The sequence below is a fragment of the Macaca nemestrina genome, chromosome 8 (assembly GCF_043159975.1).
Source record: "Macaca nemestrina isolate mMacNem1 chromosome 8, mMacNem.hap1, whole genome shotgun sequence".
Classification (NCBI taxonomy): domain Eukaryota; kingdom Metazoa; phylum Chordata; class Mammalia; order Primates; family Cercopithecidae; genus Macaca; species Macaca nemestrina.
In genome coordinates this window covers 141217111-141243340 of record NC_092132.1, presented here as the reverse complement: position 1 = coordinate 141243340, position 26230 = coordinate 141217111, and the positions used below count along the sequence as shown (strand labels likewise).

At 36.7% G+C, this 26230-nt stretch overlaps 1 protein-coding gene across 7 annotated transcripts in view; it reads right to left on the bottom strand.

Moving 5' to 3' along the window:
- The window catches only part of LOC105491127 (DLC1 Rho GTPase activating protein), a 520902-nt gene that overhangs the window by 388708 nt on the left and 105964 nt on the right, over positions 1-26230 (bottom strand). For all 7 annotated transcript variants that reach the window (XM_071068619.1, XM_071068618.1, XM_071068615.1 and 4 more), the window contains one exon: positions 20564-21711. In XM_071068619.1, coding sequence (XP_070924720.1) covers positions 20564-21586 — 1023 coding nt within the window. In that variant the 5' untranslated portion in view covers positions 21587-21711. The remainder of the gene's footprint in view (positions 1-20563; positions 21712-26230) is intronic.

Here is a 26230-nt window from a genome sequence, read left to right as displayed (position 1 = left end):
TTGGAGGTAAACTGGGGAAAATACAAACCCTGAGGCTGGTACTCAAGTCCCTAGAAGAATATACTATGGACCGAGATACATGAGGCTAAAAGTGAGGCTGTAGTGAGGCAAGTGTAGGCTGTGTGGGGTCAAGAACTGAACTTGTGATGGGAAGGAGACTATCTATGCATGCCATCTTGGAAAACTAGAGAGAAATTACGCAGACTCTGAGAATGAAACTAAACTACCATCACTCCCTTCAATCTCGTATTTTCTGTAGTTCTCACATACTTGGGTCATTACTTCATAACCAGTTCTCCACTGAATACTGTACTGGTGAAAAATTAAACTTCCGCAAGATAATGTTTACCATTTCCTAGGGAATAGGAAAAGTAAGGAGGTTGCCTCGTGAAGCAGAAAGAAACTGCAGGGGTTAATTGTGATGAGGGAAATACATCAAGTTAAAAGCAAAAGGCATTTTACACTTTTTGTGCTTTAGACAGAATAAATAGGAAGCATTTAAAATACTGTTTCAGAATCCTGATTAGGATCACTCATTGCTTTATAAATATTAGTTTTTCATGGCTTTCTGTGATCATCCAGTGATGGTAGCTTTGTTTTGTGATATTTTAAATCATTATACGAATTATCCAAAGTTTAATCTCTCTTAAAAACTCTAGATTGAGGTTTTAAAAATATTAGGAAGATTGAAAACATAAGCAATTGTATTTCAGTAATTCCAACAGAATTTTCTTATGCCCTTAAGAAGTTTAAAGTTTGAAGAGGAGATGAGATAAATTTTCATTTTAACATCCACATACAGTGCATTTTTTTTTTTTTTTTAGTATGGCTAATACATAGTCAACCATGTAATTTATCACCTAACTGGGACATTCCAGAGAGGGAAGTGGGGAGCTAACCAGGCAGGATGTGGAAACAACAGACACAGACCAGAGTGGTCCAGACAAACCAGAATGAATAGGATGGAGCATGTGCCATAAGATGTTAGAGTTATGAATGTTTTTCTTACAAGTTTCTTTTTTTTTTTAGTTTCTTGAGGAGAATTACAGTCATTTATTCATCTTTGAATATGTTGTTCATCTTTGAACATCTTGTTCATCTTTGAACAGAATGACAAGTGTTCAATGATAAAAAAAAACCCACTGAATTAATGAATTAGTGATTGAATTAACAAACGTACATATTTATACAAATTATCATAATTTTATTGTAGGATGCACCCTTTCATGTATGTGAAATCAAAGATGATGATTAAAACATCAGTGCCAAGGACATAAGAAGGCAGCACAGTAAGTGAATTGTTTTCTCTTTTTCTGGGCATACAGCAAGGGAAGTTGTGCTTTTCTCCTACATCAACCTTACTGGAAATAGATAGAGTTGTGTGGTGGATTGCAGCTTAGGGAATATGGACTCACTCATTTGTGAATCTATTCACCCATCCGTCTGCTTGACAACTTCCTATTTCTCACAATTCCATGTCAGTTACTGAAGCTACACAGAGGAAGCACGTGCTCTCTGCCCTCAACGAGTGTGTACTAACCCCAAATCAGGGCCACAGGTTTATTCTCAAACAAGATAAAAAAAATACTAAGCCCCATTCGTTTTCCTTCCTTCCTCAGGGAGGATATCTTCAAGGAGAAAGCATGGAAGATGTAGCTTTGGTAACTTAAAGAAACTGGAAGATGCAGAAACAGTTATGTGGTAAGTGCTGGTGTGAGGTAATCTCAGTAGAGCCACTACTGAGAGACAGTAAAAGCCTGTGGGAGACCAGGAGCATGGATGTACATTGTGTTTCTATAAGACTTTGCCGTAGTAGTGAGAGTAGGTCTTCAAATTTTAACCAAGACTAATCACAGAGGAATTAAAAAATGCAAGCTGGGAAATATGATCTTCATCTGATAAAAAACCAAGATGTAGGTTAGTGCTTTTATGAAAGGAAATAATCCAGTGATGATGCTTTCTTAGGAAGATTAAATCTGATTAGACTGTGTAGAATGAGCTTGTATAAGAGAAAATACTAGATCCAGAGAGATGGCAACAAATTTATTATATCACCTCCACATGCTGAGATGAGGATTTGGATGGGGTGGAGACGAGAAAAGAAGACACATAAATAACATATTCCTACACCAATCATGGAGAAATCATATCTAATCACCCAACCAATTTTCTTTAGTCATAACTAGGAAAGATCAACCAAGATCACTAAATCGTTAGAAAAAAATCAATGGTAGAGAAACAGACTGCTACACAAAAAGAAATGATTCTAGTAATACCAATAACATATTAGAAAACCTCTAAGAGAATCCCTGTAATTAGTATTTTCAGAGAGATTTGAGAGAATATTACATTTGTAGAACATGAACATGGTACTAGGGAAAACCAGGCAGAGAACACAGTCCGTGTATTAGGTTGTTCTTGCATTGCTATAAATACCTGAGACTGGGTAATTTACAAAGAAGAGAGGTTTAATTGGCTTATGGTTCTTCAGGTTATACAGGAAGCATGGTACAGGCATCTGCTCAGCTTCTAGGGAGGCCTTAGGAAGCTTACAATGATGGTGGAAAGCGAAGGGGGAGCAGGCATATCACACGATGAAAGCAAGAGTGAGTGAGAGGGAGAGGGGAGTGGGTGGAGGTGCCACATACTTTTAAATGGTCAGAGCTCACAAGAACTCACTCACTAGCACCAAGGCACCACCAAGCCTGAGGCACGAGGATCACTTGAGGCCAGGAGATTGGGGCTGCCGTGAGCTATGATCATGCCACTTGCAGCCCAACCTGGGTGCCAGAGCAAAACCCTGTCTCAAAAGCAAACAAAACAACTTATTTACAAAAGACAGGCACCAGTGTGACATGTAGGTCTTCTAATATAAAACACTGGGTCACAGGAGAGTTGAGAAATGTCATCAAGTTTCTCAAGGGAAAAATAGAGCATAGAGGGTTAAATTTCTTTGACTGTTGGTTAAAATATGAGCCAAATAAGGACCCACAAGAGCTTAAAAATATATGCACAACAATGTGATTAAGTTATTCAGGGAGAAATGTAAACCAGAAAAATAAGAATATAAGAAAGATAAAGAACATGGACATGGGAAAGGTGTGTAGCATAGAAAACAGGAACAAAATAGAAGGAACTTAAAAGAAAATATGTTAGAACTTGATGCCTGCCTGGTTGATCTCCCTGTTAAAGATAGAGGCTATATCGGCTTCCTGTGGGCCCAATTTCACTGCTTTGTTCTGGAGTGAATATTTATGTATCATAAAGACTGAATCTTTGTCCTACAGATGAACCACAGAATGGTAACAGTCATTAGATAGAATACATACGCTAAAATCATAAAAATGCAAAATTTATATAACCAACAAAAATTAAGATACAAAGTAGGAAGGAGAAGAGAGATGGACCAAGGGGATCACTTGAGGTTAGGAGTTTGAGACCAGCCTGACCAGGAGGGTGAAACTCAATCTCTACTAAAAGAATTGGGTGAAACCCAATCTCTACTAAAAGAATAAAAAAAAATTGCCAGGCATGGTAGCATTGTATTTTATTCCAGCTACTGGGGGGCTGAGGCAGGAGAATCGCTTGAACCTGGGAGGCAGAGGTTACAGTGAGCGGAGATCACGCCATGTACTCTAGCCTGGGCTACAGAGCGAGACTTTGTCTCAAAATAAATAAATAAATAAATATGTAAGTAAGTAAAGATAATCTGAGCTTCAGTATAGAATATGGATTGAAAGGGGTTAGGACCAAAGGCCAAGAGGCCAGTTAAGAAAATGTAGCAGTAATTTGTGGAAAAAATGGTAGAGAATAAAGGAAATTGATATGAGAGATCATGATTCTGTATGCTTTTGAAATGGAAAGACAATAAATTTAACTAAATAAATATTAAAAACGAATAAATCAACAAATAGGCTGGGCGCAGTCGCTCACTCCTGTAATCCCAGCACTTTCTGAGGCTGAGGCAGCTGGATCACTTGAGTTCCATCTAATGACAAGCGTCCTTATGAGAGACAGAAGAGGAGCAGACAAGGACACACAGAGAAGGCTTGGCGCAAAACGTAAGCATTACATACAAAAAAAAATAAGCACAAAACATACAAAAAATGCAAAATTAACTATAGGTCATGTTACCTTTTATTAGCATTTCTTGAGAGATATTGGGTAGAACTTAAGATGAGTCAATATGGCCTGAGGTGATTATGCAATTTAATTGGAATAGAGAGACAGTGAAAGAATAGGATTAATGATTATTGTGACATAAGATAATGCTTGAAGTGCTGTGCTTGTCCTCACTCAATCACTCATTCAATAGAAATTTAATAAATGCATGCTGTACACCAGGCACATGCTAGGCGCTAAGGAGAGGATGGTGACTAAGTAATGAGTGTGATGGTCCCTGTCTTCAAGGAATTTACAGTTTGAATTGTAGGGTTGTATACTAGTTTCCTGAGTCTGCTCTAACAAATCACTACAAACTTAACTGTTCTAAAACAACAGGAATTTTTTTCACAATTCTAGGGGTGAGAAGTCAGAGTATGTTGGCAGGGCTGTGCTTTTCTCAGAAGGCTCTAGGGGAGAATCTTTCCTTCCCTCTTCCGGCTTCTAGTGGCTTCTGACACTCATCTATTTACAGTTGCATTGGTCCAATCTCTGCTTCTGTTTTTCACATGGCCTTCTCTGTGTGTCCATGTCTGCTCCTCTTCTGTCTCTTATAAGGACGCTAGTCATTAGATTGAGGGTGCACCTGGGATATCCAGAATGATCTCACCTTGAGATCCCTAACTTGATTACATTTGCAAAGAACCCTTTTTCCAAGCAAGATCGTATTTGCAGGTTCCAGGGGTTACAACATGCATGTACCATTTGAGGGGTCACAGTTCAATCACGACAGTGTGAATAAGTGAATAGATGATTCCAATCCAGTGTGACAGGTGCTGTGGTAGGGCACGTAATTGCAGGATGCACAGAGACACCTAGAAGGAGGCCCCAATTCAGTTTTTGAGGGTTTCAGGGAAGACATTTTAAGTGAAGTGTCATGTAAGAAGAAACTTGAAGAATGACCGAAAAACCAGTTAGGCAAGGGCAGGGAGGTGAGCTGGGAGAGCTTTCAGGGAGAGAGTGTGTGTGAGAGGTAACTGGAAGAAGTTTAAGTTTGCTGTAAAGTGTGGAATGAGGAGAAGCTCGAGATGAGATGGCATAGGTGAACAGGGCCCAGATTGTGACTATCCTGGAAAACCATGTCTTCAATATTGGAATTTTGAAGCGAGAGAAGGGAGAAGTACAGATCTGCATTGTTTGAAGATAGTCTGGGGCAGCGTATGGTGGCTCACACCTGTAATCCCAGCATTTTGGGAGGCTGAGGCTGGTGGATCACTTGAGGTCAGGAGTTCGAGAACAGCCTGGCCAACAGGGTGAAACCCAATCTCTACTAAAAGTACAAAAAAAAAAAGCCAGGTGTAGTAGCATCACCTGTAGTCCTAGCTACCAGGGAGGCTGAGGCAAGAGAATTGCTTGAACCTGGGAGGCGGAGGTTGCAGTGAACCGAGATCATGCCATTGCACTCCAACCTGGGCAACAGAGTGAGACTCTGTCTCAAAATAAAAAAACAAATAATAAAGACAATCTGAGCTGCAGTGTGGAATATGGATTGGAAAGGGTTGGGACCAAAGGCCAAGAGGCCGGTTAAGAAAATGTAGCAGTAATTTGAGGAAAAGATGGTAAAGAATAAAGGAAATGGGTCTGAGAGATCATGAGGATATAAAATTCGAATTAATTAGAATTGTTAAATAAGACTAAACTTGCAGGTCCATTTTTACAGTGTTTCTAAAGTGAAGATTCATTCTCAATCTCTGTTTTTCAGCTTAACTTTCTCTACCTATGACTAGCTCACAGGTACATACGGACAGATAACAATATGAATCTAGCAGCCGTTCTCAATAAACATTTTTAATTTCTGAAATAAGGCTTGTATGCCTGGACTGATTTTCTTTAGTTTTTGGAGCGATGGATATACTTTAATTTGCTTTGCTTCAAAGTAAATTGGCTTTTAAACTCCTTCCTTAAGGGAAGGATGGAACTGAACACATGAGTGATGAATATTGCTTACAACTCACTCTTGATTCTACGTATCTGTTTAGTTTTCTTGGTTTCATAGTTTCACAGCATCCTTGTTAAAATGCAGAAGAGTGTTATCAGAGTGGAAATGAAATTCTGCCCAGAAGGAACTAATGGCAGCAACAGTGGGGAAGGTAAATATGTCACTTTGAACATAAACAGTCCCTCAAGGCCATCTGTTGTACATACAGAAAAAGTCCATCTGGTCCTTCTCACCTGGGTACCTACTGGCCATGACAGGGATGTGCGCTATGACCAGTAAGCAGAAGAGAGATTACTGTGAGTCTCACAGTGGTTGGACCAGAAAACTTAGGACAAAATATTTGCTTATTTGCTAATAATTCTTCCAGAATTAAGCACTTATGAAGTGGTTGAAATGGTACCCACTACTTGAAAATGCTATGTCAAGTACAGCTCTCCAGGATTTTAAACATAGAACAACAATAAAAACCCCTAGACAACTTTATGATTCACCTTAAGTGTGGTGGCTATTTTAAATCTTTGGTACTTTAAACATGGCTTTGTAGCCCCTTTATACTCTCTTTTAATAGCAAGGATTTTGGAATTCTATTAACACACTTCTACTATTTTCTCCTACATAGAGACTGACTTTTATTTTTCTTTCCTAAGTCCTGATGCTGTATAGAAAACCATAGTGTAGCCATTTTTGTTAGCCACAATATTCAGTTTTATTCTCTCATTATAAACAAACAATAGGTTTAAAATGACTTCAATATAGTTTGAAAAGAGACAGTAGCATCGTCCTTGTCTGAACATGCACTTCTTGTTGCTACATGCCACCCTACACTATTTTCTGCTATCTCGAATGACCTTATGTACACCACATTTTGCCATGACATTCTGTGCAATAACTGGAACTCTAGCTTGGCATTGCACAGCCATGCTTTTAGAAAGGAATACTAGAGGTGCAAATCTTGGACAGCAGTTTGTATGCATCACTCACTGTATCAATGTAGTAATGTATCTATTGACATCCCCTGAGTAAATCTGGTCCTCTTAAAAATGGAAAGACATATGTGAAAGTTAGAAATTAAATCTCGTAATCTACAGACTTCACATAACCCACAAACCTATTGTTCATTTATTCTCTATCAGAAGATACATTATCTCAATGGTCAGGCTTGAAGATTTAGGATTCCAATAACCATTGGGTATGAAATGTCAAAAATAGATTTATTTCCATTTTAAGTTGCCCAGGAAAGGCTGATGCACAACTTAGCATGCTTTTTGTTTCTAGTCTAAGCAGAATTTTAAGTGTAAAAATTTAGTGCTTTATGTGATCACTGACATGTTTAAAAGAAAAATTTGCATGAAGAGTATACAGAAATCTGCTAGCTAACTTCCTTTATCCTCTGCCCTCTTGACAATTGCTCATGGCATGGGACTTGTTTGAAATACTTTTCAGCTTGTTTAAAATTTATCATGCCTCAATCCAAACACTGTGAACATCTGAGAGAAAGCACTTTGTAACTTTTAAGTGGACAGAGATCACATTTATGATAAAAGTGTATGTTGACCATGGGGAAGGAGTACAGAATAATCGAATCAAATGAAAATCCATGCCTCAGGAAAAAGCACATTTTTATTACAAAAGTAGAAACCAGGAGAACATAGAAAAAAAACAAAGCTCATTTTAGACTCCATTCCATTTTGCTTTAAAAAATTCATTTTATGTTTTTGTCAGCACATGCCTGAAATGGCAGTTAAATTCTCAGATGTTTTTTTCTCCCTGCGCACAAAGTAGAGAAATGTCTGAAAGAGGCATAAAATACTTCCTTTCATCATTTTTTAAAAAAACCTTAATATTAGGTTTGTGTTACATTTCGATGTTGGCCAATTCTTTCTGATTACTTTTAAATTATAGAGTTTCCATAATAATGTTCAACTCAGCATTTTCTCCGTGGGGCAGAAACTTCACATTGGTACAATGACATACCACTATTAACATTCTAAGTTACAGCTCCTTGATCTTGTCAATACCCACACATTATTTTACTTCAAATGAAATGCAAGGGTATTTAGTTTTTTCCAATGGAAACATTCCATGAATCTATGAAATGCAAATTCTGGGTCTTTCATCCATATTTGTTTGTAAGATGACACTTCGCATGGTCTAGTCAACTGAGCAATTACTTGCTTGTTGAATAAATGAACATAGGACAGAATATTCAAGATCTTGTGGTTATCCTACAACAAAACAAAGGCAAAATGCAAGGGATGTGATAGATGAATGGATTGGAAATTAAAGTCCCGACTACACAACAGCAGATACATAGGGTGAGAAATAATCATTCTGTACACAAGAACTTGGCAGATTGTTTCTTAATGTAGGCACTGGTCAGCTGTGATATTGACTCAAAGTCCCATTTCCCTGTGCTTTTGTGGATGGGGTGAGGCAAATTATCCACAGGCCCTCTAAGGGAAGCCTGCTGTGGCTTCCTTTTGAAATTCCTTTGGAAACGTGAGATCAGAGCACAATTAGTCAACTTACTAATGTCGTCCCTGTGGTAGTGACCACTTGGTTCTTTTGTGCTTGTCACCTCTTCTACTCCAGGTTTCAATAATGAGTATGCTTTTGCAAGAGGCAAAATATTGCATTTCCGTTTGTGCATGATTATGACAGATACTGAAAATGAATGGACATCCATAATATTTTTGCTAAGTAAATTTACTTTATTCTTAATATTCCTGCCATAGGTTTGGGCTATCTACATGTCATAATTCTCTTAAGAAAAAGTTTATCTCATTCAGAAATTCACCAATGAATTTTGTGCCCTAAATTGACATTCATTCTTTATACAATAATGGTAAAAATTGAGTCTTAGTACGCTGAACCTCAGCACTAATTTTTCCCACTCAAAGTTTGTCCCATAACAAGAGAAGATGAACAGCATAGTTGCTGAACTCACAGGGTCTGCAGGCTCCTATTTTCTGTTCTTAGAGTTAGAAATTTATTCTTCTTTTTTTATTTATTCATTTTTTTAAAATTTTTGAGACAGAGTCTCACTCTGTAGCCCAGGCTGGAGTGCAATGGTGTGATCTCAGCTCACTGCAATCCCCGCCTCCTGGGTTCAAGCAATTCTCTGCCTCAGCCTCCTGACTTGCTGGGATGACAGGTGCCCACCACCATGCCCAGCTAATTTTTGTATCTTTAGTAGAGACAGAGTTTCACCGTCTTGGCCAGGCTGGTCTTGAACTCCTGACCTTGTGATCCACCCGCCTCAGCCTCCCAAAGTGCTGGAATTAAGGTGTGATCCACTGCACCTGGCCTGAAAATCTCTTGTTTTACACTTAAAGAAGGTGACCATTGAAATTTTATATTTTATCAGATTATTTATGAAGTACATTTCTTGTCTGCTTTACACTCTGACTAAAATACCTTTGGGTATCTCTTCAAAGTGATACTACAGAAAATTTCTAATTATGCCTAAGGCCAGTAAGTGAGTAGAATATAAAACATAATAAGCATTGAAGTTTTAATGAACAAGGAATTACTCTCATGCCTTTTTACTTCTCATGCATTCAGTCAATTATGTTGATAAATCACCTTGTTATAACTGGTCAAAACTATATAAAATAATGTATTAAAAACATTCCGTCCATGATTCTTATGTATCACTGAGGGAATTGAGAGTTAGTGGGAATGAATACCTAATATTATTATTTCATAGTTGAACCATTTTGTTAATATATCTCCTGTTAATGTCTTAGTCAAGAAGCACATTTCCACAATCTTCATTTAGCTTTTTTATTAATTAATCAAATACTAGCTAAGGAGCAAATTAACATAGCTATCAAGTCAGCATCATTTTCAGGACTCATTAGTATATTGAAATCTAGATAATTTTTAAAAATATGGTGAGCCCAGAAATTACTTAGCTAAAAAATAGAAGTTTGAAGACAGAAACAGAAAACAGAACAGTTAAAATGCCTCAAAGAGATCCCTTTCCCTCATTTATTCCCACAAGTGCAAAATCTAGTGTATCCTTCAAAACTCAGCCCAGACACCATCTGAGGGAAGCCTTTTCTGACCTCCCCATCTGGAAAGGGATCCTCCCTTAGCCCGATCTCTGGAGATCTGAATACTTTCTAGCTTTAATTATGTTGGAACCTAATTATGATATAATTGTACTTCTAGTTCAAAACTTACTGAAGTTAATTACACTTAATATGAAAGTTAGTTATTTGTGTGTTACATTATCCCTACTAATGTGTAAACACCTTTAGGTAAGAAGGCATATATATTCTTATTCATATTCTACACCACACATAGCAAAGTACATGGGAAAGAGAAGATAATAAATGTTTATTTAGCCAATGAATGAATATTGTAGGCTTCCTTTTTTTTTTTTTTTTTTTTTTGAGATGCAGTTTTGCTCTTGTTGCCCAGGCTGAAGTGCAATGGCGTAATCTTGACTCACTGCAACCTCTGCCTCCTGAGTTCAAGTGACTCTCCTGTCTCAGTCTCCCGAGCAACTAGGATTACAGGTGCATGCCACCATGCCTGGCTAATTTTTATATTTTTAGTAGAGACAGGGTTTCATCATATTGGTCAGGCTGGGGTTGAACTCCTGACCTCAGGTGATTTACCCGCCTTGGCCTCCCAAAGTGCTGGGATCACAGGCGTGAGCCACTGTGCCTGGCTGGCTCTACCATTTAATAATAAAATTTGATATCTCAGATGTCCATGTGAGTTGACATACCTTCTCAATTCTCTCTCAAAATTTGTCAGTCCCTGCCCCTAGCCCCGAGATTTTTCTAAGAAACTCTCAGATCTATAATTACTGAAATTTACTAAAACACACAAACAAACAAACAAAAAATGCTGCTACTATTAATAATAGCTGAAGTCACAAGGTGTTTACTGTGTGTTCACAGATACTTTTAACTACTTTGTATATATTAGCTCATTTAATCTTTATAACAACAGATGAAGAATCCTGTTACACAAATGAAAAAAAAAAACTGTGCCATAGAGAGATTAAATAATTTTTAAGATTAGAAAGATACGTGTGAGGGAAGCAGGACTGAAACCCAGGCAGTTTGGCTTCAGAGGCTGTTGGCTTCTTTATTTTGTTCTAGGCATAGTGAAGAATCTGTGGACACTTAACCCTGGGCAGTGCAGGACTCCAGAAATTTCCCACTGAAGAAGCTACTTACGCTGGCTGGTTATATATGCTGTGAATATAGATTCTACTAGAATTTGCTATTTTCAGATATAATAATTCTGCACTTCAATTGTTTGACTGTCAGATCATCATCTCAAATTCTGGTTAGAAAATACCATTGTTCTAGGTGCTGTACTATGTAGATGCTTAATCAGACTTTCCATTTTACTTAATGTTCCTAACAACCTTGTAAGGCTGAGACTGTTCTCTCCATTTTCCAGGGGCATGAAAGGCTCACAAAGGTTAAATAACATCCCCCACTTTAGGTTGTGCTGTTTTCCTCATCACAGCTTACTCTCTTGGCTGGAAAATCAAGCTCAGACCAAACCATTCATTTTCTAGACCAAATAATGATGCTATTTCAATATTTTCAAAAACCTCTGGGTTAATTTTTAATGTGCATAAAAAGCTGTAAACCCTTTTGAAGTTTCATTGGCTCAAAAAATAGAAGCTAAAAAAATTGAAGAGGTTCATTAATCACTAGTTTTATTCCTATGTCAATATAGAACTAGAACTAAGAAACGAGTAAAAGTTTATTTTTCCCAGTTGCTTGTGTTTCCTTTGAAATTGGTGAAGTTATCTTTAAAATAGCATTATAATTTTCTTCACAGCTAGAAAATTATCTGTGGAATAGAGATCTTGTTGGCAGCAAGGGATAAGTACATTATTTGTAAGAACATGAGCCAGAAAACAAACAGATCCTGTGGGCACCATTGTGTCTGGTGCCCAGATAAGAGGCAGGGATCTGTTACATAGGTTATGTGAGTTGCCCCAACTTGTGTGGATATTGGCATTTCTTCGAGGGAGGCAGCCAAAACCTATGGTGGTTTTTTGGTATTAAAAGATTAATAAATTCATCATGGTTTATAGTAACAGAAATCCATGAGGAACAAAACTAAATCAGTTTCACTATTATGATAGCCTCCAATGCACAACTGGCTCTGAAATAACCATTCGTTATTTAAAATAACATCATAAAAGTGTATTAATTCTTGCTCCAATAAAAGCTGATGTTGGGCTAATGGGAACTCATTCATGATCCTATTAACAACTAAATGTAAATGTGCAATTTTGGTCCAAGTCACTGATTGGATCAGAGGCCCCTCATACATCATAACTACTTTTTTTCCCCCAATAATATCTGGAACAAGGAATGTTCAGTTTTAATGACCCTCATTCAGAATTTATATAAATATATATATATGCGTGTGCACGTGTGCGCACACACACACATATAAATTCAGAATATATATTCTGAATGAGGGCAATTAAATCTGAACATAATATATTTTATATATATATATATATATATATATATATATATATATATACATATTGCCTTAAAGGCATCTGGCAGCAAATCTGGCAACTTTATGTCATTTGCACAATTAAAATTAAAAAAGAATTTGTCAGTGTTTGACACTCTCTAAACAAACGCTTCTCAGTCTCCCCAATCATTTGTCTTTCAATCTTTTATTCTATTCTTCCTGTCATCTTCCCTCCACTCCACCCCCAACTTCCTCGTAGTGACATTAATCAGAAAAGTTATGGAATTTCTAGACTGGTGGCCTCCTGACATTTTTGACATGGACTCCTTTGCAAGCATGTTTATGTTACTTATCAACAGTAACACATACACTTTTATATTAATATCTATGTTAAAGAATATACATAAAATTAAATGGTAAATTAAAATAAACATGAATGGATATGCTAACATTTTCCTTTTCTACACTCATCCTTGTCCACTCCTCTCTGGATACAACTAAGTATCTTCAAAATAACATTTACTACTCATAGTTTGCTATTGACTAATTAGTTATGATTAATGAGTTCTTTTGAGGCACAGAATAATAATGATCTCAGTCTTGAAGGTCTCCTCAGAGATCCAGATTTTACATGATTCCCTTGTCCCTCTTCTTCCCTTATGTCCTGATTTAGCACGGAACGAGCAGGCAGAACAAAGAGGGGATATGCGGCCAGTGGTGGTGGTTGTATGACTTAAGTTCTGCATCTTTGTAATTTGGGTTCCTGACACTTGGCATTATCCTCTGAAAATAAATATCTTACTACAACAAAGGCATTCATTATTTGTAGCATTTATGAACAGGTTCTAAGCGCTGTGGACACAAGGTTGAATAATTGCGCTCAGTGAGCTACATTTTAGTTAGCAATGGTGGAATCAGTTGGATTCCAATGAATTTGTTTATTATACATTATACATAGGATTTTAATAGGATGATATACCTCATGTCAGTAATATGTCTTCTGTGGATATAGAGAGAATTGAGCAACTAACTTGACTGAGAAAACTGGGGAAAGCGAACACCCCCCAAAAGTCAATCATTTGAGGATCTTGAAATATGAGCTTATATGAGGGTTCCACCTCTAGCCTATTGGAGATAAAGTCCATAAGGCTGACTGTCGTCATCAGAATACCTGATGTAAAAAAATAGCAATGATTTAGCTCCATCAGCTCTATAATCCCTGGAGTCAAGTTCATGTTCCTTGTCTCTCTGTAAAATTCCTGATTGTGATAACCACATCATCCTGTTGAAATTGAATCTGATTCCAGCCTGCTACATATTTCTTTTTTGTCAAAGACTTTATTTTTTTTCTTTACAAATGACCAGTGCTACTTTTGCTATCCTATTTTAGCCTGTCCTTTTTTTCTATCACTTACTCTCTCTGTCTCTCTCTCTCTCTATTTTTCCTCTCCCTCCACCTCTCTCACTACTCTCCCCTCTCTTCAGTGCCAGCCTTATATGTCAGTCAAACAGAAGCCCTACTTGGCATCTCCAGTGGGATTTCAGTGACTAGATGCTTTGCAATGGAATAAACTCTGCTACCTGGCTCATGGTGATGGACCGAGCGCATAGAATAGCACCTGGGATGCTGAAAATGCTCAATGTTTATTATGGATTGATTTTAACAGACGCTATACCTAGTGTTTTCCTTTATCTTACAATTAAATGTTTTTGCATTTTGAGTTGGCTTTAGACTTATATTTATTTGTCATGAGATAATGTATTTGAGCCCCAAATGTCTGCAAATACATTTTTGGCTTTCTGGTTATTTATAAGGCAAAAACCAGTTTAAATGGCATGAAATTATTTGATAGTTTTCCGTGGCCCAGTGAAGCACAAAACAAGTTATTTACAAAGCTATTAGCTTTACCTGGGACACAAAACTCACTAAGAGTATGTTGGATAAGAACTGTCACAAGAACTTGTTATGAATTTACACACCAACTAACCACTTGGAAATAAGCTTTCACTGCCAGCTCCAATCTTTAACCTAGGGAAACGAGTGTCAAAACAAGGGGATTTAGAAAGCGCAATCTGCTCAACAGGCCTGTGTCATTAAAACCAGCGCAAGCTTGGTGTAAAATAATACTGTTATTATGAATTTATCTGCAGAGCTATATATACACCTACCCCGCTTTACATTCTTTCCCTCCTTGTCGGCTCATACTAAGCTTATTCATAAGCTAATTCCTTCATTGTCCTTGCTTTCATTCCACATATCTTGCTACATTAGCCCAGAGCCTTGGCTTAACTATCTTTTAGGTTTTCATTTCTTGTTTTAATCTTTATTTTTTGAATTTAAAAATTTTCAGTTGATACATAAACATTGTTTATAAACTTATGGGGCATATAGATGATGTTGTGATATATACAATATTAGAGCCATCATTCCAAACATTGATCATGTCTGAGAACGTATGTGCTGGGAACATTCAATATCCTTCTTCTAGCTATTTGAAACTATATATTATTGTTAACTATAGTTACAATACTTGTTATATTGTTAAATATAATTATAATACATTCTATACCTCTTTACATTGTAAAGAGGTATAGAACAATAGAACTTATTTGTTTAGAATGGTTCCTTTCCTTTTATATTGTCCCAGCCAGCCTCCTACTTTTGTTCATTCTGTTTTCTGCACAATTTACTATCTTCTTTATGTCACCCATTGGTCAATGTTATCCTCCCCTTGTTACAAATCTCCCCCATTGGCATTTAGGGGATAGAAAGGAAAGAGAATATCATTTCCGGTATGGGTGTCCTTTTACCAAATGTTTGCATATTTTAAATATAGAATAAGGAGGAAATATTTGATTTTTGTCAGTCATAGACGATGTATTATATTTTCCAGATATTTAAAGTACAGTATGTATAATATAATGTTTTATTCCTGGACAGTTTTTCTGTAAGAAATGATATATCATTTGATAAACATCACTTAATATATCAAATAGTTTCATAATGAGGAAAAGTATTCTGTTGTGTGAAATTAAAGCACCTAGTATTTATACAGAATACCACAGAACATATATGCAGCTTGGTTATTTCTTTCACAACATGTCACGATATATTGGAATATATTTATGTTAGAGCATTATTCCTCAATATTTATGTTATGAGTTATCTCTCAATATAAATTGTCCCATACTTCTTTGATAATAGAACTTTTAGCGAACATATGTTCTTTTAGTGAACATAATAGAACTTTTAGTGAACATAATCTGCTTGTCCAGAATGCAGATTCCAATGGTCAGTTCCCTTATTGCTAGGTGTGCCTATGAAACTAAATTCTAGCCCATGAAATTGCAGTGAAGCCCATGACTTGGGCACTGCCTGTATACACGGGTGTGATTACCCCTGTACCCTTTTGCCTTCCCACTGACTTGAATATAGATGAGGACTCAAGACAGCAGAGAGGGTAGATAAAAGGGGTGTGGATTCTCAAGGCATAGAGCCTATATATTGGTTCAGAACTTCTTATCCCTATTGTATGTGTGTGAGAGAAATATGTCACTTGAACCACTATTATGTTTTCAGAGATAGCAGACAAATCTATAGCCTAATTAATACTGAGATACAGGCCAGGCACATTGGCTCACACCTGTAATCCCAGCACTTTGAGAGGCTGAGGCAGGTGGATCACCTGAGGTCAGGAGTTTGAGACCAGCCTGGCCAACATGGTGAAACCCCATCTCTACTAAAAATATAAAAACTAGCCGGATGTGGGGGTACATGCCTGTAATCCCAGCTACTAAGGGGGCTGAGGCAGGAGAATTGTTTGAACCTAGGAGGCAGATGTTGCAGTGGGTGGAGATCACACCACTGTACTCCAGCCTGGGTGAGGAAGCAAGACTCCATCTCCAAGAAATAAACAAACACACACAAACCTGAGGGATAAACTAAGAGCCTAACATTCATTTAATTTGTTGTTGTAATATGAGGTTTTTGTTGGAATGTAGAATTAGGTGTCTTCTTATAGTTCACATTATCTTTGCATCTTTATTGGAGTTTATTTTGCTTTGTAATATGGATTATTTCTTATGTGAGCAAATAAACATATGTTCAGACATTTATATAATTATTATGGTTATTCAAAAAATTCAGAACTGTTTAAGTAGTCTTTACAGAAGACTGAATTCTGGACTCTCTCTAATTAGTAAACCACTTCTTTAAGAAAAAATGTCTAACCTCAAGTCTTTCCCTAAATGTTTTCCATCTTCACATCTCGTCTGGTTTAAAGAGACCACTTCTTAGACTGTCTCCCTCCTCCAGACTACTTTGGAATTTGTCTCAGAATTGCTTTTAACCAGCCGCCTCACCCCAGAGACCAGCCAGGCCCTGTGAGTGCTGGTCATATGTCACCCAACCTTATGGCACATTCTCTAACATTTGCTCACGATTCATTTGGTCTTCCTTTGATATCAGTGGCTTCAATTTCATTATATATTTCATCCTATTTAGAGGAATTATTGGCTTAAAAGGTCAATATTTGTAATCCCCTGTATACTACATATATACTACAAACATAGGTATATAAACATAGTACATATACTACAAATGTAATCCCCTCCAACGGAGACTTCTAATAAATATATGTGTGACTAAACTCTGATAGTCAGAAATATCATCAGAAACTAAGTAACACTAAGCTTTGGAAAATGATGAATGCCTGCCAAGATTTGTGGGTTTCAAGAAATGATAATTTATATCAAAAGCACAATGATATCTCTAGAGCACTATTTCAGTACATTTTGGAGATCATCCTTATAAGCTCTTTTATTTTTTTTCTTCAAGTCTTAGAACCTTGATGTTATCTTGACAAAAGAAATCGATGTGCACAAATTTATTGAAGGATTTGATTCACTCACGTGATTATCAGATAATGAGCTGATTACAATTCCATAACTAAAATGATATTAGCCTTTATACGATTTCACTTTTCCAAGTTCTTATCTTACAGGTATTACTATGGCTGACAGTTTTAAATATATAGACAATTAGCAGACTGTTTCTACCACTTGACCATTTGGCATCACATTCCCTACAGACATGAAAATGTGGCACACGTGTGCCTCCAAAAAACGTATTTCTTCTAAACTAGTTGCACTAGTATTAGACATCAACTAGTTGATTAGAACTCTTGTCAATAGTGTGAAAAACTTTATAAATATTTGTTTATAATTTATAAAAGCAGTATCATAGTAATAATGCAAATAAAAGGTGGTTTTGTGCCATGCAGAAAATGCCTCAGTTTATACATCAAATATTATTTTTTGGTGTGTTTCTGTTCAGTGTATGCATTTCATACATAATTCTGTGATCTTTTATAAAAATTATATGGGGTAAAAAATGAAAACCCCTCCCTCTGCTCTTTTAATTCCACTCATCCAATGTAATTGCTGTTAACAATTTTGTGCCTATTTAGCCAGGATTTCACATATTATTCAGTCATACAGAGAGGTTTATACTACTGTCTGCATTCACACATACGTATATATACACACACACACCCACGTGCACACACACACACACACATTTTGACATTAAGGTTTGGCTATCTATACATATTAGTCTGCTACTGTTGTTTTTCAGATATACTATATCATGAACCTCTTTAAGTTAGTGTGCTTGGATCTCACTCCATCTTTTTAATGGCAGCACAGTATTCCATACAAGATAAATAATAAACAAATTCTTAGACCATTTCTTTTCTTTCTTTTTTTTCTTTTTTTGAGATGGAGTCTTGCTCTGTCGCCCAGGCTGGAGTGCAGTGGGGCTCACTGCAAGCTCCGCCTCCGGGGTTCAGGCCATTCTCCTGCCTCAGCCTCCTGAGTAGCTGGGACTAAAGGCACCTGCCACCACACCTGGCTAATTTTTTGTATTTTTAGTAGAGACAGGGTTTCACTGTGTTAGCCAGGATGGTCTCTATCTCCTGACCTCGTGATCCACCTGCCTCCGCCTCCCAAAATGCTGGGATTACAGGCGTGAGCCACCGCGCCCGGCCTAAACAAATTCTTTATTGATGCAAATGTAGACTGTTTCGTTTTTCTTTCAGTAACATGCAGTATAATGATGAACACCTCTGTATGTATCTTTCTATGAATATTCTCTATTGTTTCTTCTGGTAAATTTCTAAAAATGACGAATTGCCAATTCCACAGTATTTTAACACTCATCCAAGAATGCATAAAACAAAAATTCTTATACATTTTAGTTCTAAGGACTTCTCCCATAACCGTAGTTTTCTAGGGTAAATTCCCAACCTAAAATTTTTCATTTAATCTATTTATTAGAAGGCATCCTAAATGGCTTGTAGAGTTAAAGAAAATATTCCATCAGACAATGTCACAACACTTTAGCATGACAGAATGCTTAAAATAGAATATTTAAATTCGAACTTGTAAATGAGATATAATTATAACTCTCAAAAGGCAACCATGCTATAGTGACACGTCCAAGAGTAAATTCTTTCCAGTATTCTTAGTATTGATATAAATGTTCAAGTGGTGAGTATATGTTTCTGGAATGTTTAATGTTTCCATTGGCAGTTGGGCGGAGTTTGTTTTATTTTAGGGAGCTATGCCATAGGTCAGTTAATACTGTCTAATGAGATTATAGCATCCCCTCAAACAGATTTGATAGGATATATGAAAGTTTTTGAAAGAGTGACCTAATCATTTTAATCATAACAACTTTATAGAGCATTAACATTTTCATAAAACTTATGTAAGGAAGGGAGAGTCTGCCAGAAGCACAAAATGCTCTGTTGGCATATAGCTTGTGGACACTGATTTTTGCTGTAAAGTCTTTGACTTCATTTAAACTAACTCACGACACATTACTGAACTAGTTTGTTAGCAAAACCACAGTCTATGAAAACCAGATTTCTTCACTACAAAGAAAGTAGGAGATTTTTTTCTCATGGTAGATAGCCCCAGTTGAACAGAACAAAGAAAATTAGTTTTGTGTTTAGGAGAATTGCAGTTATGGATGAATATCTCAAGAGAGGGGCAAGGATATATGTTTTAATCGGTGCATATCAGTGTCAAAACTGTAAGCTTTCTTCAATGCCAATGGCCATGTGGGGTTTATAGAAGAAGCAACTGTACTTGGACTTATATCAGGACTATAACTCACTACGGTTTTTGGAGAAATGTGGGGAAATTCTGTAGAAAAGACAGGTTTTGGTCAAGGGTTCACTTGCTAAACCATAATTCAGGTAGCACCATCTGAGCCCTTGCTTCTCTCACTTGGAAGCTTCGCAGGGGAGGATGGCATTTTTAGAATTACTCAAAGGGGCTGTAACATAAAACATAATTTCGGTTATTAGCCCTTTCTGGTCAACATTTAAGTCACAGTTGTGTCAAGAAAACAGAGACTGTGATACATCTATTGATGGTGAGTATGCCAGGGTATCACTTAAAATGGCATCAGCGCATTTTGGGGGTGGGAGTAGTTTTGCCTTTGTATATGTAAAGGGATTATTTTAAATATGTGATTTATACCACTTTTTTTCTTATGAAAACATACTCTTTTTGAAGAGAAAAAGAAATATGCCCAAATAAATGCTATAACAGTACCATGACTTTCTTTATAAAAATCAGAAATCACTCTACAGAATGCCTTGAACTGCATGTTTATGAGCTATCTGGTGGCTATTTAATTCCAACTAAAGAAAGGGATACCAATCCTGTTTTTAACGCAATTCTGAAATAGATTATTCATAAACCATGATACATATTATTAGTGAAATGGGTAGATTATTGCTCTTTAATTTTTACATATTTTGATGGTTTGACCAAGTGGGTAGTCTTTGAATTATGCATCTGCATGACAGGGCAAAAGAACCATCTTCATATGTTTTTAATCCAAGCAAAATGATAACTGATGAATCCAAGGATATTTACAAAATTTCAAAAGCCAGAGAATCTGTGCATACGTCTTACCTTTCTCTTACGAAGTCTGACTTGGTTATCTGTGGGTTCCTGGGTGGCCAGGGTCTCCTTTAAGTGTAAACACTGCATGCCATCTTCTGCCTTGACCTTTGGTGGACTTTTGTTTTGATGTTGTGAAAAACCACTCTTCTCCCGGCCATTTTCAGCTGACATTCCATTGAGACAGGAAGGAGGCTGCAGAAGGCAGCTTCCAAAATCTGTTTTTAATAATGGCAGTCCTCTGTTTGTACAAGGAATATCCAAGAACTCATCTTGTACTACATTGCAGGTGCTTCTTTCATTTTCATCTTTAGGGAAGTCAGGTTTCCTTCGTTGCTGAGCAATTACAGCAGAATTAAGCAATTGTTTCTCAGGTGCAATATCTTTCACATTCAAAGTATCAACTACATTTACTTTGGGTGCATCTTTTATTTCACTTAAACCTATTTCATTACAAAGCTCCAGGCTTTTATTTATAGAGTCAGTAACTTTTCTCTCCCCACTTTCTTTTACCAGTGCTAATTCAGTTTTACCAGCCATTCCCCAGGAGTTAAAAGAAACTTGGTTACTTTCTATGACGGGCAGTGCCTTTTCTAAGGAGCCTGCTCCTTCGATCATATGTTGCCCTGATGTTTTATGCCCGTGGGTATTCAAAACCTGTTTATCATCTGTAAGGCATAAATCAGAATTGGTATCCTCATCAGAAACATGCACTAGTGTTTCTGTGCTGGCTTCCAGGGAAAGAAACTGATCTTCACCTTCATGGCTGTCATTTTCATCCACATCCTTTGACAGGTGACCCATTGGCCTCCCAGGAAAATCTCTCAGCTCTGATCCATGACAGCAGTCAGGTAGTGAAACACACTTTTCTTTGCGGTCCACATTTAGAGTTGCATCTTTTTCCATACTTGCCTGCAAGCTGTCAGCTACAAGTCCATGATGACATGCTGTGTTATAATCATCAGAATTAAAAGGCTGTCCCATCCAGTGGGTCACATGTTCTTCCCAGCTTCTCTTTCTGATAGCTACAGACATGTCATCGTAGTTTAACAACAGACATAGAGATATATTCCATATGAGGGTAAAGGAGATGAAACTTGATGAAAGATTGTTTCAAAATCACCAATCAAAGAAAGGAATGGGTTCTGTCATTTCACCACCTATTAAAAATTAAAAAATATATATAGTCACAGATAAATTTCTAAAGTCAAAATATATCTTAGAAAAGAGAAGACTTAATCTATGCTATCAAAATTAAGAGATTTTATAAAGCTTCTGTTTATTAGCTTTAATAACATTATTTCTTTAAGAAGCAGCCTAATATTAGTAAGAAATTTTACATTGAATATTTCTGATAAGAATCATCAGCAACACTTTTAAAGGCAATTGGATTGGTCCACTAATGAATAAAGATATAAATACTGAACATTTAAAACTCCATTAAGAAAATATGTGAAATGCAATACTTAATAAAAATCACTGGAAGAAACATGTTGTTCTAGCTGGCATGCTTTCCTGATTTACTTTTGTGAACACAAGTTGTTAAATAAATCTATTCACTGTTTGGTTTGAATCACAGCAAAAGCCACCAGGGAACTGTTCATGCAAAACTTGAGCTATAGAGACAGCATGTGTAATGTATTAGTGTGTGAAAGAGCTAACACCGAACCCAAATGACCTGTGTGTAGTTACTCCAGGGAGTGACTAAGAAACATGGAATAATCCAGTTTATCACATATTAACACACAATGCATTGATTAGAAAGCATACCATTTACAATGCCTTAGGACAGATCCATGTATACATGCATCCTATTACTGCTACTACTAGCTTGCAAGCTGGTATTGTTGAAGCTTAAGAGAAATTAAATAATTTACTAAAGTTATACATGTAGGAAGTGAGCCTAGCTTCAAACTGGGTCCTGCTTCTAAGGCCCAGACTGAGATAGTCAACAAACTTCATTGTCTTCATGGAATCATGAGATTCTACCTTCATCCCTTCTTCCCACATAACTTTACTATGTGTAAACTCTAAATATTTTATGCAAGAATTCAAGTGAACATAAAGGAAGATATGACTATAGGACAATTGGGACTATTCAGAAACTTCAGTCTCATTCTGTTTGGCTTATAAGAAGTTTAGTTTGCATATTTCTGTTAGAATTTGGCCATAAAATTTAAGCAAACAAGAAAATCATGCATAAGACAAGCTCAGAATACAAACACATACCAGGTATCCAACCTTTTGCCTTGAATTCTTCAAACGCTTAGTTAAAGGAAAGAAATAGTACCAGTGGAAACTCAACCTTATAAAAATGACTAACCCAAATTTTGCCCCACAATGAAACTATATTATTGGACTGTAAAAGAAAAATCCCATTTACAGAGCAGACACTTTTAGTATTTATTCCACAGAAGAACTGTCAGTACACAACATGGGTTGAGTTATTGATTTATGCTATAAACAAGATTAACTGCTGTGCTGATTTTGGATCTCTTTATTCTATTGTAAAGGGCCTTGACTCCCCAACAAAAATTTCGAGCTATTCTGACTAAACATATGCCTGAGAGGTAAATATTTCCACCCTGTAAAATCTGGTGAAATTGACATGTGCTAGAATTTTAGTATCCCAGACTGACCAAGTATCTTTTTGGATACTATTTGGTTCCCTCAAAGGTCTGTGGCCATCTTGAAAAGTGGTCAGCCTTCACATTTTCCATGTTGACGTTCACTCTGCACTCAAAAGAAAATATAAAGTCTCTGAATTCCATGCATAAGTCATTATAACGTGGGAGGCTACGGAAAGTGGAAAGAACGCATAGATGCAAGCCAGAAAATTTCTGCTTTCATGGGCACATTTGGGATGTCATAGGGTTTTAGATGCTTTTCTCTCTTTATTTTTATCCAGTGTAGAAAGAGCAGGCTCACTTAAGAAATGCCAAGTGGTATTACGATGTCACTCCTAAACCATATTTTTATTTTAAGTTGAGCCTGAATTCTTGTTTCATTTCTTTTACTAAGCAGAAAGATAGTTTTATTAACTTTTTAGGAAAGAGAATTACACAAAAATTTTGCCTTTAAGACTTGACAATAATATTCATTAATTTCTGTCACTCAACCTTGACAAGTAAGTATTTCTATCAAATCAAAGGAAGATAGTTCAACAAGTTCTGAGACAATCTAACTGCAAAGAGAAATTATAAATAAGATAAATCCAATAAAGCATTAACTCTTCTTGTCTTCATTTCTAATCTAGGTGCTTTGAACATTTCCAAATCATTTCTGTAAGTGTACACTTCTATTTTTAAGATATACAATTTCTCAATTATCATAACCATCATTATTACATTTGGCATCCTCATTCATTCCATATCATGTGGTCTGATAGTTTTTTTTTTTTAAATGAATGTCTGCAAGCTCTCCTATCTACAGTTTCTATTTAAATCTTGGTTTGTAAGATTTATAGTTAAATCTGCCTCTATGATTTAAAGACAAAACAGATTATTAATAAATAGGAGCATTAGATTATTGTCAATCACATCTGAGTTTATAGGTCTTATTTCCTAAATCATCTGAATTGATTATAATCTATCCCGTAAGAGAGAGAAGTCTTCGTAAAAGACTGACTTCCCCTATGAGCCTCCTCACTGGGCTGCCTTATTTAAAATTACATTTCAAAAAACTGACTACTTATTTTTCAGATTTCTATTACATTTCTTTTGTAATCCTATTCATGCAGTTTCATTCAGAATGAGCTCAGTTGCTGAGGATTTGGATAGAGGATCTGGAAAACTGTAGGTCATTTCAGGATGTTGGTTTTATGAAGTGAATTTCCATGGGGATTTTTCACTTCTTAAATTCATGTGTTCAAGCACCGTGACATTAACATTACAAGAGACTGTATGTACTTCTAATGATGCAGTGATTCTGGAAAATACTTGTGAAATTTCCAAATTTGAGATATTAGTGTATGATTTTGAATTCATTGTTTGCATTAATTTTGTAGCACCAAGGCTTAACATAAGAATTTTATGGCATACAATATACACATTAAAATTAAACAAAATTACTGGGCACGATGGCTCACACCTATAATCCCAGCATTTTGGGAGGCTGAGGTGTGCAGATCACTTGAGCCAGGAGTTTCAGACCAGCCTGGGTAACACAGGGAGATGATGTTTCAACAAAACATACAAACATTAGCTGGGACTGGTAGCATGCACCTTTAGACCCAGCAACTTGGGAGGCTGAGGTGGGAGGATTGCTTGAGCCCAGGAGGTCAAGGCTGCAGTAAGCCATGATTACACCACTGCACTCTTGCCTGGGTGATAGAGCAAAATAATAATAATAATAATATCATCATCATCATCAATTAAGCAAATTAAATGTTACCCTATTTAACAATTGGAGACATTCTAGTTTGAGAATCACTGATCTATATTTGATATCAAACGATCATGCTCTATCTTGAACTTGTCTCTGAAATAGAAGACCAGCTTATAATTTGCCCTGCCAATTGTTCTTAGAAAAGAAGTCAAATTGTCCCTGTTTGCAGATGACATGATTGTATATTTAGAAAACCCCATCATCTCAGCCCAAAATCTCCTTAAGCTGATAAGCAACTTCAGCAAAGTCTCAGGATACAAAATTAATGTGCAAAAATCACAAGCATTCTTATACACCAGTAACAGACAAACAGAGAGCCAAATCAGGAATGAACTTCCATTCACAATTGCTTCAAAGAGAATCAAATACCTAGGAATCCAACTTACAAGGGATGTAAAGGACCTCTTCAAGGAGAACTACAAACCACTGCTCAGTGAAATCAAAGAGGACACAAACAAATGGAAGAACATACCATGCTCATGGATAGGAAGAATCAATATCGTGAAAATGGCCATACTGCCCAAGGTAATTTATAGACTCAATGCCATCCCCATCAAGCTACCAACGAGTTTCTTCACAGAATTGGAAAAAACTGCTTTAAAGTTCATATGGAACCAAAAAAGAGCCCGCATCTCCAAGACAATCCTAAGTCAAAAGAACAAAGCTGGAGGCATCACGCTACCTGACTTCAAACTATACTACAAGGCTACAGTAACCAAAACAGCATGGTACTGGTACCAAAACAGAGATATAGACCAATGGAACAGAACAGAGTCCTCAGAAATAATACCACACATCTACAGCCATCTGATCTTTGACAAACCTGAGAGAAACAAGAAATGGGGAAAGGATTCCCTATTTAATAAATGGTGCTGGGAAAATTGGCTAGCCATAAGTAGAAAGCTGAAACTGGATCCTTTCCTTACTCCTTATACGAAAATTAATTCAAGATGGATTAGAGACTTAAATGTTAGACCTAATACCATAAAAATCCTAGAGGAAAACCTAGGTAGTACCATTCAGGACATAGGCATGGGCAAAGACTTCATGTCTAAAACACCAAAAGCAACGGCAGCAAAAGCCAAAATTGACAAATGGGATCTCATTAAACTAAAGAGCTTCTGCACAGCAAAAGAAACTACCATCAGAGTGAACAGGCAACCTACAGAATGGGAGAAAATTTTTGCAATCTACTCATCTAACAAAGGGCTAATATCCAGATCCTACAAAGAACTCCAACAAATTTACAAGAAAAAAACAAACAACCCCATCAAAAAGTGGGCAAAGGATATG